This window comes from Accipiter gentilis, chromosome Z (assembly GCF_929443795.1).
Source record: "Accipiter gentilis chromosome Z, bAccGen1.1, whole genome shotgun sequence".
Taxonomy (NCBI): Eukaryota; Metazoa; Chordata; class Aves; order Accipitriformes; family Accipitridae; genus Astur; species Astur gentilis.
This window is the reverse complement of record NC_064919.1, coordinates 62,206,522-62,225,680: the sequence shown is the minus strand read 5'-3', so window position 1 is coordinate 62,225,680 and position 19,159 is coordinate 62,206,522. Positions and strand designations below refer to the sequence as shown.

Sequence of the window (19,159 nt, the reverse complement as noted above, 5' to 3'; positions counted from 1 at the left end):
GCACATTCTAGTGCATAAAAATGTTGGATTTATGTTTTTTAATTGCTCTATTAAGCATCTTAGTGCCATTTGCTCTCGGTTAGAACTGTATGTGCAGCCCTAAAATATTACCCTTTTGAGACTTTTGCATTGTTTTCATTGTGAATGTTATCATGGATTTCAGATGCTTCATATTTCTGCCTAAAGTACTGTGCTCCATTGTTTGTCTGTGTTTTCAGCTTCTGAACATAGTGTAAAAATACACACACAATGTTAAGTTGTAGTTACTGTTGGATTTTAATCAACACTAGCATCCAGCAACTCGTTGTCCTAAACAATGGATATTGATAGAAGAGAAAAGTGGGGGGTTTTGTTAAAATGTCCTTGAACAACATTTCCTTCTTTACTTTTTTTGTCATATGTGTGGATATAATCTTGACATTTCTGTTCCATTTTGTAGTGATATTCAAATTATTTTAATCAAATAATTTATCATGACATTTTAGAGAGATGGATACTAACTGAATTTCCCAGTTTCAAATGTGATGACTTTATCTTCATGAACTAAATTGAACCAATGACTACTCTCTGAATTTCAAGATTATTTTTAGCAATTGGATATGAAATTATAATTAAGCGCAGTGGTTATATGATTGAAAGATTACAAGGTGTCTTTGTATATGGTGTTACTTAAGCTGCACTTTTCCAAATGAGTCTTACTTAATATTTCATTCCTATGTTTACATTCTTCTTTTAAGTTACACTTTTTATGAAAAAGAACCATCTTGATTTCACAGTTGCATTACTATCACACATATCTTTGTTCAGTTATTAGTAATTTGTTTCTAATAATAGGGCATTTCAAGTAATACATTAAACTGATGTAGTTATGTAATTTCTTATAAAATTGTTTTCTTGATGAATTATTTAACTTTTAATGCAAATGTGGGTTTTTGTTTAGAAGTCTCTCACTTTGGTTTTATGCTTAATAAGCAAGCAAATCTTAAAGTAGTCATAATGAAATACTTAACGTTTCAGGGATGCTGACAGGAATGAATGAGACATCTGCTACAATAGCTGTTGCTCCGCAGAACTCTACTAGACTTGTAATAATTGAGAAGGTAGTGAAGGCAGCAAACCTGGGTGTAGTCCCTTCTGGTCAAGATAACATACACAGGTAAGATTACATGTCATTCATAGCGGAACCATCTTTCAATATGAATTTGTTAGTTCAAAATTCATCAATATTTGATAAAATTAGGCAAAATTACCCACACCTTTAACGGATAAGGTACCCAATTATATTGTAACATACAATCCTAAGCAGATATTAATTTGACCCTACGTACTCCTTAGCTCTTTATTTGAATGTATATAGAACAATCAAATATCTAGACTTTACTGTACACAGTTAGGGGGAGTTGTCCTTTCCTGGTTTTTTTTCAAAGGGAAGAGGTAGCCTTTTAAAGCATGGTACTTTCAAGAGCATATATAAGGGTTTTTTACTTTTGTTTCTGTTTCCAAAAGTAAGTGGCCTTATTCAGGTATATCATCTGTGAGAAGCTGCTTGTTTTTCCCACATTAATTTTTGACCTATGATATCCAGCTAATTAAACCTAGAACCTGATTTTTTTTTTCAGTTGGATGAAGATCTTTTTAAATGCAGGTTGAACATTAAATTGAACATATCCGTATCCTTTCTATGTATATGCAAGGAAAAACAATGATCAGCCAAGAAAGTCATTGGTCCTGTTTAAATTCCAGATGTTACTTGTAGATCACTCCATTTCATCCAAAAGCTGTGGTACAGAATGTCAGTGGAGTTGATATGATTGTTGGTTAATGACAGCTTTTAATGTGATTGACTCAAAATATTTAGTCCCGTGAATCTGTATGGCTTCTCACTTGTGACAGAAACAAACAGGAGAATTGCCATGTGTAGAAAACTGAGTGGACACAAATAACAACAGCAAGAAGTAATTGGAAGCTGTTAACCTAGTCTTGGAATAAGAAAACACATACATCTCTCCTAGCATCTACTAAAACAGTTCCAGAGTCTTAATTATCCCTTTAGCCCCCTGAATATTACTATTTCAATAAGAGCAAAGGATCTTCTTTTAAAGCAAAGAGCAATGTTTTTCTTTGAAATTTTGCTGACCAAGATGGCTGTTTGGAATAGTTAGAATCTTGTAGTCTACACAGGACTAATAACCTGATATTTCTCTTCGTTGGGTTTAGTCTTTTTTGCATCACTGGGCATTTTTATTACATTGCATTAACATTAACCCAGCTGGATTTTCCTATGTATTTGATACGGTCAATGATAAAATTCTGTTTCACCATAAAAACATGGTACAGCTAGTGCAATTGCATAGAAATGATTGTCACTATTGACACCTGCTCCTCCATGAAAGAGTCCTCATTTGTGGCATCCCTGAGGGATCTATACAGCTTGCATTCTCAACTTCAATTCAAAGACTAGGTGAGAGTGTCAATCAAGAGACTGAAGTGTCTGCAGCCTACAGGTGTTCTCCATCTTTAGCCTATCCATCACATGAGACTTACTGCATAGGGATGGATTGTTTTGTGACTGAGTCTTGAAAAGGTTCCCTAAAATAATAGCTTAGTTCCTAGCTCAGCCACAGGTTTCCTATTGTAGATAAGTTTCTAATTTGATCTTGCTTTCTCTTGACCTTTTTTTTTGTTTTTTTTAAAGGAGGTTTCCACAAAACAGAGTCTATGACCAACTGTAAATAAATTGAAGATGTGCTTCCTGTTGGGTACAGTGCTTCAGAGGCAGTGGTTGAAAGCATGTTCTGGTTGGGCTGAAGTATTCAGAGTGCTTTAGAGCATCCTGAAATCTTCTTTTCTTTTTTTGAGTCAAAATAGAATGTATTCAGTCTGCTACAGTAGTTACAGAATAGTTTGCATTTATAATGTCCATCAGGGAAAAAAATTGTTTATAACAACTTAAATGGCCTACCAGAAATGCCCGGCAATGATAAGCATTTAGAAAATAGCCCTTCATTTGCTTCACCATAAGTAACTGGAGTTCACAGATACTATGTAGTCATAATTGCACCTAGTTTTTAGTGAGAACAGGAATGGGAACATTAACTAATTGGTACTGTGATGAACATGTTCATCTTTTAAATAGCACTACATTATCATTAAAGTAAATCCTAGATTTAGATGAATGAATATTTGAGATAGAGATTAGATAATGAATACTTTCAAAACTCTGAAACAGATGACTGACATATTTTTATTATTTTTTTTAAATTGTATACATATATTTGGATTAAATCAACTCTACCATGAAACTAGACAAAAGTAGAGTCTCTTGAAAATCTCATGGATGCAAGAAGTGTGCCATGTTTTATGTATGTGACAGGTACACCATTTCAGGATGATAAAATAAACAGTCACCTTTTACCTTGACAAAACAGTTACAGATTCAGTAAAAATATGTTAAAAGTAGTTTTTGTTTTTTCTACAGTATTGTCATTTGTCTTGTTTGTTTTATCACAAGTGGTATTTGGGGAAAAAAATTACATATAAGAACTTGCTTTAGCTCATCATGCTATTCTGTGAGGACTACTTGAGTTCACTTCTTAGAGGTGCTTAGTGCATACCCTTTTACACGGGGAAAGAAGCAATATTTTTAAACTGACGTTCTGCACAGTGCAGCATGAATTACATTAACCTCTTAGTTGGTCATCCCCAACTTGAGTATTACTACTTAATGATGGCTAATGCCAAGAAATTTATATTGCCTTCTAATGCAATATACTCATTCAAAATGAAATTGTATAGTATAATACAAGTGTGTCTAATGGACTTGAGCACATGTGTGTTTCTTGGGTTTTTTAAGTCTAAACATATTTGCACTCATGACAAAGACGTTGTCATGCTGCTGGGACCCAATTACTGCCCCTTAAATTGATAACCCTATTTAGGATTGTATTTTTCACCAAGTAAAAACACTTAGAGCAAATATAATGAAGATTTGAAAATAAATACTTGAAACAAATACCAACAGAATAGCATGCAGTCATCAATGAAAAATGAAATAAATGTAAACCTGTAAAATACATCAACTATATATCAGTCCCTATCACGGTATAGCGACACTTCCTTACATGCATTTTTTTCTCTCCTTACCATATGGCTACTGAATTCTTATATTTATTTGAAATGTAATAATTTAACTGTTAACTGAGTATAGAACAAAACGCCAGATAATAGAGTTGATTGTATTTTAAACTCTCTTTTCTAACCTGTTTTATTTGAAGTGATAGCTGCAAAAATTTTGAACTCAATAGCCAATATATATACCAGGACACAAACGTGCAGATTTATATTCATATATTTGCAAAATAAATTTGCTGTACTATTTCACTTCCTTAAGTGTAGTTACCTCCTCTTCAAATAGCTCTTCAATACAAACTATTAGATTACTGGGCCTTGTAAGGCTGCATACAGTGCATTCTCATGTTCTTAATAGGATTAACTCTTTCTTATGTATTGATGTCTCTTGCTTTTATTATCAAGGGGAAACATTATTTCAATTTTAAAGGCTTCTACTAAAAGCAAGAATGTGAAATTCATTTCAAAAGAGAAATTTTTTTTGAGCAGGAAATATAATGTCTCCTTAAATATGAAAACTTCAGAAAAAAAGTTTATTATTTTTATAAAATATTATTTCACAAAAGTGATTAGGATAATTGTTGCAATATACATAGCTCTTTCTAGGTTCTGAGAACTGTTGTTTGTTGAAAATATTTTAAGAAATGAAGGGTTGGAAGTGGGTTGAGGAGTGCATAGATGTTGACAAAGTGATTTCAAAAAGAATCAGCTAAGGCAGCAAGCTTCTATCTTGTGATTCAGACCACATCTGTGATTTGAATATCTAAAGACAAAGACATTGAAAGAAAAGTATTTGTTCCTGCAGGGAATTAAATCAGCCTGAATCACTACATTTAGGTACCAAGTACTTTTCAGTTGAAGTATGTCTGCTGTTTGTTGTCAGTGGGGAAAGTCTACCAGGAATTTTTCCATCTTCAAGATAAGAGGATACATAATTAAGGATATTTATTCCCTCAAAGTTGATTCTTCTATGGACCATAACTTCCCCTCCCTGTCTCTACTAGGGCAATAACATTCATTGCTTTATATATCAAAAATAAATTCTAGGCTGTTCTCTTCTATTTCAAAATGTGATGAGATGAAGATACTATTCAACTGAAGATTTTCAGTAATTTTCTTTTTAACCAACACGAGCCTTATTTATCCAGAAATGCCCTTCATGCTAGTGTTACTTTCTAAGGTGTGTTGCTTATTCCTTTCAGACGAATATTCTAAAAGTTCCTCAGGTCTCTTCCTCCTGTATTCATTTTCAGCTCCATAACCTCCCACCAGGATAGGCAATCTTAATTTTCTTCACTTTGAATATAGCAAAAGACAACAGATGGTGATAGAATGAAAAGATAGTTACAGACTTTACTTTAATCTTAAAAAGACTTGAATGCTGTTATGATCCTCATGAAACTGTCAAAATGTTGTCTACTATTGCATAAGGCCTCTCCGTAAAGGAGAGGTGTTTCAGGGTAAATTGGCTTAGAAAGAAAATAATGGAAATACACATAGAAAGCATTTCTTTCCACTGCCTACAAAATGTGGTGCAAAAGCTTTTAATGTGTTGGCAGAAAAGTCTGTTCAGACCTGGGATCACAAACTGGATTTTCTTCTTCAGTCTTTCACTTTGTTTTATGCTTGTGTGGTTCCATTGATATCAAAATATAATGTGTAATGGGATGGAGAATCAGGCCGTCTTGAACTGCCTACCTTTCTGCCTTCCACTTCTGCAGCATTTCTTAAATGGGATGCTTTGTACTCTAGTAGACTATTTCTTTCAATGACCACGGGTCTACAAAATGGTACAAGGTAGTGCACCTTTTGCACGTTTTTTCATTCTTGAAGACTTTACTTGCATGCTGCCAAATCAGTCAGTGAGATAAGTCTGAACCCATCAGGGTGGATATGAAGAATGAATTTTAGTCAATCTCAAGTTGTTTAATAGTCCATTGAACTAGTCTGTTGTTGCTGTTGTATTTTGAAAGGAATCCACAATTAGTAACAGGAAATAGTTGCGTTAGAAAGTGAGCATGGTGTCATCTACATATCTTTACTTCTGCAGTTCATCAGGATGGTCTTAACATTGACCAGCACTGAGACACATGACAGCATTCATTTCAGTCCTCTAATTTGAGATGGTCAAGTCTTTAATTTCAACAACCCAGTATGGGACAATCTGAGGTTTTGAAGAAAATCAAACCTCAGCTTCTTTCAGTACTGAAGCCTTAATCTACTTCAGAACAGCCATTTCACATTTTGAAATAATGAGTTTAGTATCCTTCTCCAATACAATCATGAAAGTGGTCATTCTAATAGCCTTCTCTTCTTTCTAGAGATCACTGGAACTTGCAGAGGGAGGATTCTTCTCTCTTGGCATGTTGTGATAGTAGACACCTGAATTAGCAGCAAACAAGCTAGCTTTTAAACAAGAAGCACAAAACAGCGCTTCTGCTCATTGCTGAAGAAGGTCTAAGTAGCTCAAGCACAGCGTTGCACACAGTGGCTATGCTGGTTCTGGGACCCTATATTTTTAAGGACATTTGACTGCACCATATAGATACGCCAGTTTGTTCAGAGCTTGCTGTGTGTAGTCCGTCACTGTTTAGCGTACCCGTGACCTATATGGTTTTGTGAATAAGCAAGTATTGAACAAGATGTAAAATACCTTTCACCTGTCCTTTGGAGCCTTGCATTATTATCCTTTAGCAAAATCAAAAACATACTGTGTAAATCATGTAATATAACAGTAAGCACACTGCAATGGATAAGCATTGAAATCCTGAAGAACGTGAAAGCAACTAGACCAAATATAGAAACTTATAAAATGCTTAAAAAACAGAAATCCAAGGATCAACACTTGTTTTTCACTACCCTTTATTCCCCACCCCATGCATCAGCCTGACAGTCTGGTTGTATTCACCCCTTTTTATCATTTTGCAACCTGTCATGTCCCATTTATAGTATATTGGCAGACTGATTCTCAAAGGAAAGAGGGTTTTGTTTACAGACAATTTTGATTATCAGAGAATGGCGTGCTTAGTAATCAGTTATCCTCCCCACATCTTTTTAATCCAGCAACACTTAATGAGGGGAGAAAAGGTATGCAATTGTGCAGGTATGTAGGTAGGTTTGTATTGAACAAAACCCCATTTAAAGGGGTCCACCTGGAAAATTTCTATGGGTATGTCATCTTCCAATTTATAAAAAATTTGGAAGAATTCTCAGGCAGAAAGTTGGTGATCAGACCCCATCAGCTAACAAATGCATCTGCTTCCAGCATGTCAGAAAGGAAGGGCTATTAGCCATCTATTGAGGATAAACACAGTGTAAAAATATCTGAGAAATAGAAATTGTTTATAGTTACTCCATTTGAATCCAAACATATGTTCTCAGTAGCTGACAAACAGGTCTTATAAATCCAGGAAGACTTTTTTAAAGACCTTTTCTGCTCTGTGTGCACAGAGAAATCTTTCCCAAGATTTTTTACTAAGCAATTGGCCTGTCGGAGAGCTCAAATGAAGTGAAATCTACCTCTGGCAATAGCGCCTTTGACGTAGTTATGTGGACTGTTCTGCTTCTGTGGTTCCTCAGCTGTGGGGCTCAGTCATCTTTTTCTACTCTTCTAGAGGGCTGCAATGGGTAGCTGAGCAAATAAACTTGTAATAAACATGCAGCCTTGATTTTGCTTCCTAATTTCTCAAGTAGGAATTAATTAGAGAGCTAAATATCCTAGGCAAAACAGTTTCTCTGGTAGCCTTTACCTGTAGGAGACAGAATTCTAAATGGAATAGTATATCCATGTCCACAGTATTTCACCCTTTGTTGTAGCCAGAAGTTGTAAACTCTTAATGTTTTCTTGTTTTATGATAGAAGTAATTATAGCTTAAAAAAAAAAAAAAAAAGAGAAAGAAAGAAAAAGGCCCAGCTAGGCTAACTATTTGTATTTCTTTTGTCAGCCAGGACTAAAATTACCATGACACCACTTTCTGGTTAGTCACTGTTCTTAGGTAAATATTTTTATTCCTAGAGAAAATGAAACTGAATTTTTTTAGTGAAAGTACTTATCCAGTAGTTTCTACTATTTCTTAATAAAATCCTAATGTTCCAAAACCTTGAAATTTTCTCCCTGCTAACAAAAGGGCCCTGTATGTATTAATACAGTTTTCATATTATTGGCATATGAAGATTTTCATTAACTGGTACAAAGCACTTGATCAAGAGATTGCCTTTCTACAAAATCATGTTAAGGCCCTTAACATATTAAATATTGTATTTAAGGAGCTTGCATGTGGATTGCAAAATCTAAAAATAACTTGAAGAAATTAAATTTGAGTTTAACATTAAAAGTATATGAGTGAGTCATTTTAGGTATGAGGTTAATCGAAATAGATTGTTCTAGCCTAGCTTATTTGCTGTCCACTAGAGGACAGCACTGCTTTTGTATCTGAATGCTGTAAAGTGAAAAATATGTGCAGCATTTTCTCTGGAAAACAAACAGGAACCTCCTGAGCCAGTTGTTTAAACAGAAAACATTTAACACTTAAAAAACTAACCGAACAGAAGAATATCTTTGATTTGAAAGATCTCTGAGGAAGTTTAATGTTTTAGTGTATTTCTGCAGGGTAACTTACTTTCTTGGAATTAAATAATTTTTCTGCAAATTAAAATTTGTAGCCTGGTTTAGAAATGGACTGTATGTAATTCTCAAATACTTATAATATTAAATGCCCAATTCTTTAAGAAAAATAAACAGAATAGACTAGATGAGAAAACAAAATAGATCAAGTATTACAATTATAATTTTCTAGTTGTGAGGACCAAATATTTTGATTCAAGCTTTTAGCTTATTGAAGTTTTGGGGAGGAGATATAAATGCCAACATATAAAAATGCTGAAGTTTTTGAACTAAAGGTAAATTTGGAGGATGATAAAAAAGTTCATGCAGCATCTTTTGAACATGTGGAGCAGTGCTATGTGTTGGACATTAAGTTCAGGAGACTCATTTGCATTTCTGAATTTTTGTTAGAAGTACAGTGCAACTGTTCACCGGCAACTGAGGACAAACTCAAAATCTATTTTGGCAATAGAACTAAAAATGGTAAAAATATAGTACAGATGTGATAGCACTTTATTTTACAATTTATGATTTTATTAAGCCCCAAAATAGTTAATATTTGAAATAATTACATTATGGTAATGAATTAGGTATTTTGAACAATTTATTCTAAGATAGTGTTAAAATAGCATGAAATGTACTGGAAAAAAGAAAACATCAAATTATCATACGATTTTTAAGGTAAATGTTAATCAAATTTATTATTAATAACCAATGTTAAACAAGGTTTTTTTCCTGAGAGGTTAAAATCACCAGGTTAAGAAAGATTTTTCTTTTTGTGACTATATTTCTGCTTATGTTTTAGTATTAAGCTTAACCCCAGGTCAGAACTAATACATAGTAGTGCTATTCCCAATACTTCTTTTTCATGTTCTAAGGCTTACTCAGAGGATGAATACAAGCAGTTAGTAATTTAGCCAATCTTTAGATGAAATGTTAAAGTCAAACCTGTACCTAGATAGAATTTGTTGTAGTAAGGTAAAGATCCGAGTACTGAAACTATAAAGATTTTTGTTATCCAGTTGATACACTGGAAGATACTTCATAGTTGTTCATTCTTATATTTACAAATTGAAGACTAATTCACAGCAGTGTTTTTTTCGCCCTCTGAATATATTCATTGCATAACTTGATTACACATTTGTCAACTTTGGACTAATTATTTTTCTACAGCTAGGGCAGGGCGTTGCATCTTCTGATTGTCTTTCTTACTAATAGGATTCTGTCTGCTTCAGCAGGCAATAATTGAAGGCTTCATGTACAAGATTTAAAGAAAGGGCGGAGAAAAAAAAAGTTTTAGCCTCCATGGGCCATTGTCACTCTTTCTGGTAAGCAGTAGAACAGAAAAAGAATTTAGCTTGAATAGAAAAATCAAAGAGGAAGAAGAGCGCCCAACAGGAGAGAACGTATGTTTTAGTCGTGGCAAATTATGTGTAACAAACCCTGCTCTGCTGTAAACAAATGTCCTGATAATGAGTGTTCAGGTGTAAATGTACTTTCTCAAATGTTGAATTTTAAAGAGCAGATTTTGAGTGAGTTACTCTGTTTCTCTTTGTTCACTGGCATGGAATTTTCATAACCTTTCCCCATAGAAATGCCTCTCCTGTATATTGTAGCTATCTTCTGTCTACAAATAAAGGGAAAATAACTGCTAGTCTGTAGTTAAGCTAGTCATCATCACAAAGCCAGTGTTTGGCAAATGCTGTCACATTGTAGTGTCTGATGCTCTGTGTTTTCCCTTTATATCAACTATAAATCAAATATTTCTGTGTGATAATCATTAACAAATCTTATTTTCATAGCAAGTGACCAAGAATATGTACTTGATTTTTAACTCTTGAAAGACTGAATGACTTTCTAAAAATATACAGTACTTTAGTGATGTTGATTTAGAATTTTATTCTTAATATATATTTCCTTACCTACTGACAGGTACTAAATTTATGTGAAAATAATATATGAACTCCGTATCTTTTTTTTTCCATGTCACATAGCCTCAAAATATGTAACAGTCTTTTTAAAGACAAAAAATATTTGGGAAAACTCAGAGTATGCAAATGTATCTCACATTGTTATGTTTCTAATCTGTCTTGATTTTTTTAAGTGGGAGAAGTATTAAAGCGGCAAATCTTCCTGAATATTTTTAATTATGTGAAATCAGGTTTAGAATTAATATTATCACAGAAAGAAAACTAGAAAATAACTGCAGTATAGCAGAAACAGCCATCTTGAAACTATTAGTAAATATTTGGTTGTTTTCTGAATGGTATTCTCATTTACTTTCTTTTTTTTTCATATTCACTGATGCATCCTTTGTTACAAACAGAATCGTGCTCATAATATAATATCTTAACATGTTAAGAGTTGTCTATATGAAAAATTCTTTCTTTTGGACCTACAAACAACCAATTTACAAGCTAGATTTTAATGTACTACAGTGCAGTTTCCAAGGCTTATTTCAGTCTATGAATTCTGATTGTTTTTATTATCTTTTTTTCAAATTTTTTTTTTAATTCAAAATCTAACCTTTAAGGCAGTATCAGCTTTCAGAAAAAGTAAAAAATAATGACTGACCTTGTGGAGAAAATGAAAGTTTCTCACAAGAATAAATACTTACTATACAGAGTGATTAATTTTTGCTGCTGAAAGATTTTTTTTAATGACTTTCTGGTCTATGTATTTAGTTGAGCTTAACACACATTTTGGAAAATCCACATGGGCTTATGGTAAGAGTAAGCATATAAATGCAATAACACGTACTTAGTTGAAAAAATAGCTACTAACCAAATCCTTCAATGATGGTATATTTAAAACATCTAAATAATTGGCAAATCAGTTTTACTACTAGTGTCTTCTAACTAAAAGTCAACTGCTTCATCCTTTTTATAACTGTATTCAGTTTCACAGATCATATAAGCATATTTATGTTAGAACTCTCTTTAGAAATGAAATTATCTTCCCTATTTTAAGGAACAGATTTCAATTTCCAAAGTTCAAAAGCAGCGGTAAACCCATTGTGTGGTTGTTCTTCTATACACCCTTTTTTAATGGTGAAATAAGTCATCCCGTTCTGTTCCAATTCTTTTTTCACTAAGCGATTCCAGATCAGTGACCATTGATACAAACCGATTAGCCACTGCTAGTTATGCATACTAACACTTTGCGTAAAATTATCTGAGTATCAGACCCTTTGCATCTTGCAAACCACATACAAACTCACATTTTATTGATTTTACGTGTTTTCTTCAGAGGTATGAAAAAGTGCTATTGATCCCCTATGTGATTTTGCAAATCCACATGTGAAAATATCAGGCAAAACTCATCTCTGATGCTTTGAGCCACCTTGGCTTTCACAGAGCGCTGACTTTGTATCACTTTCAGGTTTTAATAAAAGAGGGTAAAATCAAGCCTTGGGGCTATGAAACACAGCAGGAGTGCCAACTACCAACCTATTTATGTGCATACTCAGACATAATCTGCTTCTGTGTTGTCCCAAGACACAACTGTTAAGTAAATAAACTGACTAATAAGACTATTGTTTCTATAATTATCCCCCTGTCAAAATCAACAAGAGAAATAGTGATCTTCCCCATAGCAGTATAAATACATTAAATCATTGATATAACTAGCTAAGTAGATAATTTTTATAGTAGTAACGTTGGTGTAGAACCTTCTATTAAAGGGAGAGGTCTTTGAATGTATCTATAATCCAGACAAAAGAAATAGATTGACCATGATGGGTGACATTAGAGAAGTGCCCCATGTTTCCTTAATTAGTATAATGTGTTATGAGATTTTGATATGCTTAGTTTAAAAAGAAAAAAGACAGGAATTACTTCTCGTTTAAAGAGAACCTGCTTCCTGCTTAAGTGGCTAATATTTTAATTAAGTCTGGAGTGAAGTTTTTTGAGTATGTCCTGATAAACTCCCTCCTTTATGTTGATGGTAATTAAACAGATCCCCATGGGCTTGGGTAGGCGCTTTGCAAGGCCCATGCTAATTGTCAGACATGAGACACTGACCAGTTGGTTTGCTCTTGAATAGCCCACAGCGTGCTGTCAGCCCAGCAGTTTGATTTTTCTGTGTTGTGAGCTGTTGTCAGGGCTAACTGGGTCCTATTGTGGCTGAAGATGTTGTGCAAATTGAGGCAGATGGCACTGATTCAGACACGTGTCATTCAGAAACAGGAGAGGAGATTGGCCCTGCAAAGTGGGGTCAGACTGGGTCACAGACCTGCTCTACACTTGTTAGTGTTTTCAAAAGCCCATGTGCAGCAACTTTGTTGTTGTCAAGTAACCAAGGGGAAAGGGAAAAAAAAAAAAAAAAAAAAGGCAAAAAAACCCCCATGGTGTGCTCCTTGTGGAAGATGGCAGACGAGGCTGTTGCCATCCTCTTCCTTCCCGTCTCTTGGGCCTGGCTGTGCATGCAGAATGAATTAACAGGATTGACAGTAACTCACTATGCCTAAAATGGCTTTTCAGTCAATTGCAGTGCTTAAAAGGAGAGTTTTGCTTTTAATTCCATGTAATTAGTGGGTTTTTCATGTCTTGGAATTTAGTAATGGTGCATTAGTCCTAACTTTCGTTTATCTGATTGGTTGTTTCGTTTTTTTTAATTTGCTTTGTAGGATTTTTAATAATTATAAAACATTTAGAAACGGTGGCCACATTTTTATGATTGAATATTCTGGAGATAAATTCACAGATGGAAGGATTTGGTGTCTTGCTGTTACCATCATTTCAAATGATCATGTTGGATGTTTATAACTCTGACTATTTTTAGTTTGAATTAATTAATCCTCCTAGATGGCAGGAGGATGCACTTTTCTGAAAGTACAACAATGTGGCTTTCTGGAAGTGTTCTACTACATTTAGCATAGTTGCATTTTCTTTGGAATACCAAACAATGATAGTTATCCATGGAAAACTCCATACAGCTAAATTCAAGTTGCCAGCGTGCACAAGTATTGTGGATGAACTGAAGAATCAGAACTTACATAAAAATTTTATTTAAATAGAGTTTAGTTCATACTATTAAATACACAATTTTGCGTGATACTTTTTTGTCCTTCTTAAATGTAAAAATATGAACACAATGCTGAAAAAATTCTTTCTGAAGAATTTATGAAGGTTTTTATGGTTTATCCTCTGAAATGCATTAATGAAATTGGAGGCATTTTATTATATTTGAGCTCATGTAACTTTTGCAGAAAGAAATATTAGCAGTCTTTGACCTTAAGATCCTTGGTGATTTTTTTTTAATTTTTTATTTTTTTATTTTTCCTTCCCCCACCAGGTTTGCAGCTAAGACTGTGCACAGTGGGTCACTGATGCTAGTCACAGTGGAGCTGAAGGAGAGCTCTACTGCACAGCTCATCATAAACACCGAGAAAACCGTGATTGGTTCTGTTCTGCTGCGGGAGCTGAAGCCTGTCCTGTCCCAGGGGTAACCTGCTTACATCTGGACTTCAGAATCTGGCACACAACAAAAGTGCCTGGCATCCACTACTGCTGCCTTTCATTTATAATAATAGCCCTTCCATCTGGCAGTGGGGGAAGAATACACTCTTGACATTCTTGTCTTCTGCTTTAGAATGCTAGTGTGTATCTATCATGTATGCAAGTCCTTTCCTTTTTTTTCTGCTTGCTAACCAAAGAACATATATTTTACTGTCAGTTATCCGCGCTTTTAAATGTATTTCCCATTTGTTCTACCTTAGTCCTTCCCTCTCTGCTCCCTTCCCCCACTACCTTTCTTCCCCATTGGTTTTCCTCACTGTAGTGGACAAATACTAGATAATAAAGTTCAAGGGAAATCACAGTGCTTGAAAACTGAGTTTAAATGGCAAGTAGGTTCCAGCAACATATACAACAACTACGTGATTCAGAGAGGTTTTGTTGCACAAGTGTAAAAATACAACAGGTACAACAAAATGGTGTTTGCTTTCTGGAAGTGCTTGTAAACCTGAACTCATCTGTTAATATTGTTCCTACCTACTGCCATTTTCTCAAATATTTCTGTTAAGTTGCCAATAAAGTAGTGCTATGAGCAGAGGCTCCCTCTTTCTTGTTTTGGTAGAGAACTCATAACAGTGATCACCAGTGTTGTATATAACTGGTTAATTAAAGTAAATACTAACAAGATTGGACACTACATATGCATCAGTCCTTGTGAAAGTAGCCAGTGTTTGTGCTCCTATTGTAATTTTCTGCTATGCAGTTATTTTTGTTAATAAACAAAGCCAGTAACTGCCTATTTTCAGATTGGCCCGTTCATAAAATAGTGTTTGAAATGTTAGAAATTAGTATTATATGAAATACTGATTATTAGAATATTGTGGCAAATACTGTCATCTAGCTTAAATTATTCGCATCCTTTCTTCAAATTTATTTTGTAAACTGAGGTTAAAACATCTCCCACCTGTGCATAAACCAGGGCTCGAGGCAAAGACAAATTCATAGCCATATCTACTGAACTAGGGCTGAGAAGACCAGCAGCTGTGCAACCCTTATTGCACTCAGTTTTCTGCCTGTAGCCAAGGTGTCACTGATTTTGACCTTCCCTTCACATTCTGGTTACATGGTAGGATGGAAGAAGCTGAGCTTTATCTTTTCATAAAAGTTCTCCTCACTTCCAACATGTAACTAGTAACTCATGGCTCTGCTACAGATGTTTTATGACACAGCGGAGATACTTAGATAACTGTAACCTTGGCTCTGTCAGCAGGACCCTTGCATGGTCCTTTGATACTGACTAAATGGTGCTGTTTTGGTTTAGCTTTCTGTATATTAGGAAATACTGCTTCATCAGAAATGTTGCGTTACTGCACACTGGAAAGTTCTTCTAAAATTTTCTACTAAAATTTGGTAGAACTAAAAGGTAGCTCCAACATGCATCAGAGTTTATTGGCAAATTCTAAATAGGGGTTGGTTTTTTTTAGGTATTGAAGTTGCACTTCTGTGAGAAATGTAGTTCTAGGTTTTGCTAGCACCCAAAATATACTTCTGGTACTTCTCAGACAAAGAAACAAGAATCTTATGCCCTCAACAGAAATGTACATGTTCTTAATCAACATTTATATTGTTTTCTGCAGTCCTAATCCTGCAATAAGTTTTTTCTTGAATTACAGTTTTCAAGTGTGATGTAAGTTATTCAAACAGGTGAAAAATTATTCACTGTAGAAAATACCATCATCTCAGAGAAAATGCAGATTGGTCTAGATGGTATCTGATATTAAGACTTATTGAGAAGGTGGTGAGGGAAAGGTACAGAACCATGCCTCCTGAGAAAAGACTGAATTGCAAAATATTCAGCCATGTTTGTAAAGGAGAAAACAAACAGGAATTGTTTCTTGTACCACAGTATAAATCAAAGGAAAGCATATTAACACTATGTAAGTCACACATGTTGCTGAGTAATTTCTGCCTCCCTGGAGTACTTTGTACACTTTAATAGTGAAGCCCAGAAACATGTGTATAGTAAGGATATTTGGGGAGTTTCTGGTATTAATTTACATTTTTCAACACTTTATAACTTGGTCCAGTGGTTCAATAACTCTTGGTACAGATATTGGGGCCAACGGTGTGACCTGAAAATTTATGCTGCCTTCCCTTAATAGTAATTTGGAAAGAAACTTTCTTTAAAGACAGATATTTAAATAGTAAAATATCTCTGCATGCAATAAAGCTCTGCTCTTCAGGTATCTAAACATGAGCACATGTACATGTCTTACATTAATAGTGGAAGTTGCACTCAGTCACAATTCAGCCAGTTAGCAGTAGCTAACAATATTTTCTTGGTTTTGCTATATATAATTTTTATTCACTTTTTTCCATACTTTTCATCATTTATAGAGGCATATTAAAGGTTATTAGGATATGAAGTAGATGACTAGTCTAAATTGCAATCTAGAATTCACTTCGGAGTGTTTTGCTTGTACCAGGTAGCAGCAGCTCCTACCTCTATGGGCAGGCTTTTCAGTCAGGAGCTGTGCACTGAGAACCACCTGGCTTCAGCAAGAATCTAGACCTGGGCAACCTTGCATGTGTGACTCAGGATGTGGGACCAAGGCTAAAGCATACTATTGCAGGACTGCTGTGGTGCTTTTTGGTAAGATGGTTAGGGAATTGTATCAAGGTCAAATTTAGGGAGCAGGAGGTGAGGGTTAGTTACTTAAATTATGAAGGGTTCAAATGCAAGAGAACCTGCAGAAACATAGGAAAACCAGTAAGAACTACAAACTGAAATATCATAAATAGGAAATTTGGGTATCATTTTATTAACTGTTTAATTCACTCATACCCAAGGTAAGTAAAATTCAAAGACTCCAAGATTATTGTGATTTAGTCCAAGCTTTAAAACTGATGTTGGTAATTATGGATTGAAGAATCATGCAACAAGAGCAAGGGCAAACATAAGAAAGTTTCTACATAGTGAGAGATTGACAGTTTGTCTCTTCTTTGCTTCCTGGTTGTTTCCACACACACACATATTCCCCCTTGTGAACAGGAAGGGTTTTTTTCTGAATTTTCAAATTCAGTTATTCCAAAATAACTCAAACCATTTGGAAAGAATAGGGTATGGGGAAGAGTTGTTATGTTACTACGGATGGCAGAATATAAATACACACTTGATGCATGACAGTCAAATTTATATAATTTTTTTCCTCTTATTTTCCTTTCACATTTTATGATGTTGTATAAAAGGATAATATATTTTTCTCCTGCATACCTTGGTTTAATTCTAGTAACTAATTTCTAAAGAAAAATAGCAGAGATAGAAGGGGGTCTAGAGCTAGAAACAAAATAATGGAAGTTATAAATAGAATACTGTGTGAAAGGATAGTGGAAATAATGAAAGTGTTTTTAAAGCAGGGACATGACACAGTATATGAAACAGTGAATGGCATAGAAAAGATAAATTGGGCTTTCCTGATGATCTTTTCTACTAACTCAGGAACAAGGTGGCATTTTGTCACATTTCTAAGGCAATGTATGTAAATTGCAGGAAGGAATTAATTTTTTTCCCCGTGTTCTTAAACACAACATGTACTTAAGCTCTGGTCATTCGCTGTTACAAGATAATATGATGTTTACTAAACATGGAACAAAACTGGAATTTTACATTAGCAAAGGAATATACAGATATGTACTGGATAGGATAAAAAAAAAAATAAAGGCTCTAAATCCTCTTGATCTGAAGCTTAGGCTAATTACTGATATTTGGTGATAGGATGAAATCTTTTTGCACACTTTGCAATGGTCCATTACGATAATTAGTATTAATTATTTTTTAAAAATACTCAATTATAGAACTGTCTAGTTTTGCATACAGTATCTTATATGCTTAAATGAATTTTAACTTAGCACTTAAATGCCCTAACAAGGATTCTGGTAAGCAATGTACAGGTAAGCTGAATCCTCCCAAGCCCTCATCTGACACTTAAGTGTGTGCCTGAAACAAGCGTATGAAGATCAGACTCTGTTCCCTTTATTTTCTGTCAGTTTGTCTTCCTCCCCTTCCCCATATATTTCTTTGTTTTATCATAAAGCGGGTGGTTTTATAACACTTGTATTAAATGTTTTGTGGTGCAGACACCAGGCTTTGCTATGTTTGCCTAGTGCGGTTTCATTGCTGGTAGGAGCCTTTGTGCACAACCCTGACAAAAGCAATGCTTCTGTTCGTTATTTTCCTCGTATCTGGTATACTTGCAGCATAGCACAGTCCAGTGAACCTGTTTGGAAGAGAAAGAGATGGTGAACACCACTGCATTTCCAGTCCCACAGCTAACTGGTTTTGCTTCACAAGGTACAAGGTGAACTACTCTTCAGTGGCTGGTAACTCTGAGCCCATGCTGTGACCGTACGGTCCCAAATCTTGATCCACTTAAATCCCTGTGTACATTCTGGTGCATATACACATATCTTTACAAACAGCATTATTCTAAACTCCTCTTTCCATTGTGCACATATAAAAGAGAGGGCAAAAATAAGTTTTGCTGGCTTCCACCGCTGCTTTTCCAGTTCTCTCCAGGTCCCAGCCTGCTCTCACCCTGCTCCAGACAACTTGCCTCCTCCTTTGCCCACCCTCCCAGTCATGGCTTTCAGAGGAGAGAGGGAAGGGACAGCGACTCTGCCCTTAGCACCATCTAATGGAGCATACACGTTGTGAGTCTCTGTCCACATCTCTGGCTCAAACCAGACCTAGTTTTCCTCCTTGATGGGAAGGATTTAGACTAAGCCTTGCAAAAACAGCTGACGAGTCACCCTGCTTCTTCAAGAAAGAGCAAAAGCTGTGGGTGCGCTCAGGTTCTTCTCACCCTCCTGCCCTGTAAAAATGCTGGTGGACTGTGGATGGGCAGTGGAAAGGTGGTGAAAGGCCTCTTGTCCCAGCCGTGACTGGCTGCCGTTCAGCCGCTAGCCATGACAA

At 35.2% G+C, this 19,159-nt stretch overlaps 1 protein-coding gene across 2 annotated transcripts in view; it reads left to right on the top strand.

The window, feature by feature from the left end:
- The window catches only part of AP3B1 (adaptor related protein complex 3 subunit beta 1), a 164,951-nt gene extending 150,172 nt beyond the window's left edge, over positions 1–14,779 (top strand). Inside the window, exons 26-27 of one of the 2 annotated variants that reach the window (XM_049794396.1) lie at positions 1,018–1,156; positions 14,027–14,779. In XM_049794396.1, the coding sequence (XP_049650353.1) occupies positions 1,018–1,156; positions 14,027–14,180 (293 nt within the window). In that variant the 3' untranslated portion in view covers positions 14,181–14,779. Of the gene's footprint in view, positions 1–1,017; positions 1,157–14,026 lie in introns of those variants that run through there. The other variant, XM_049794397.1, reaches the window with a different exon arrangement.
- Positions 14,780–19,159: the final 4,380 nt, after the last annotated feature.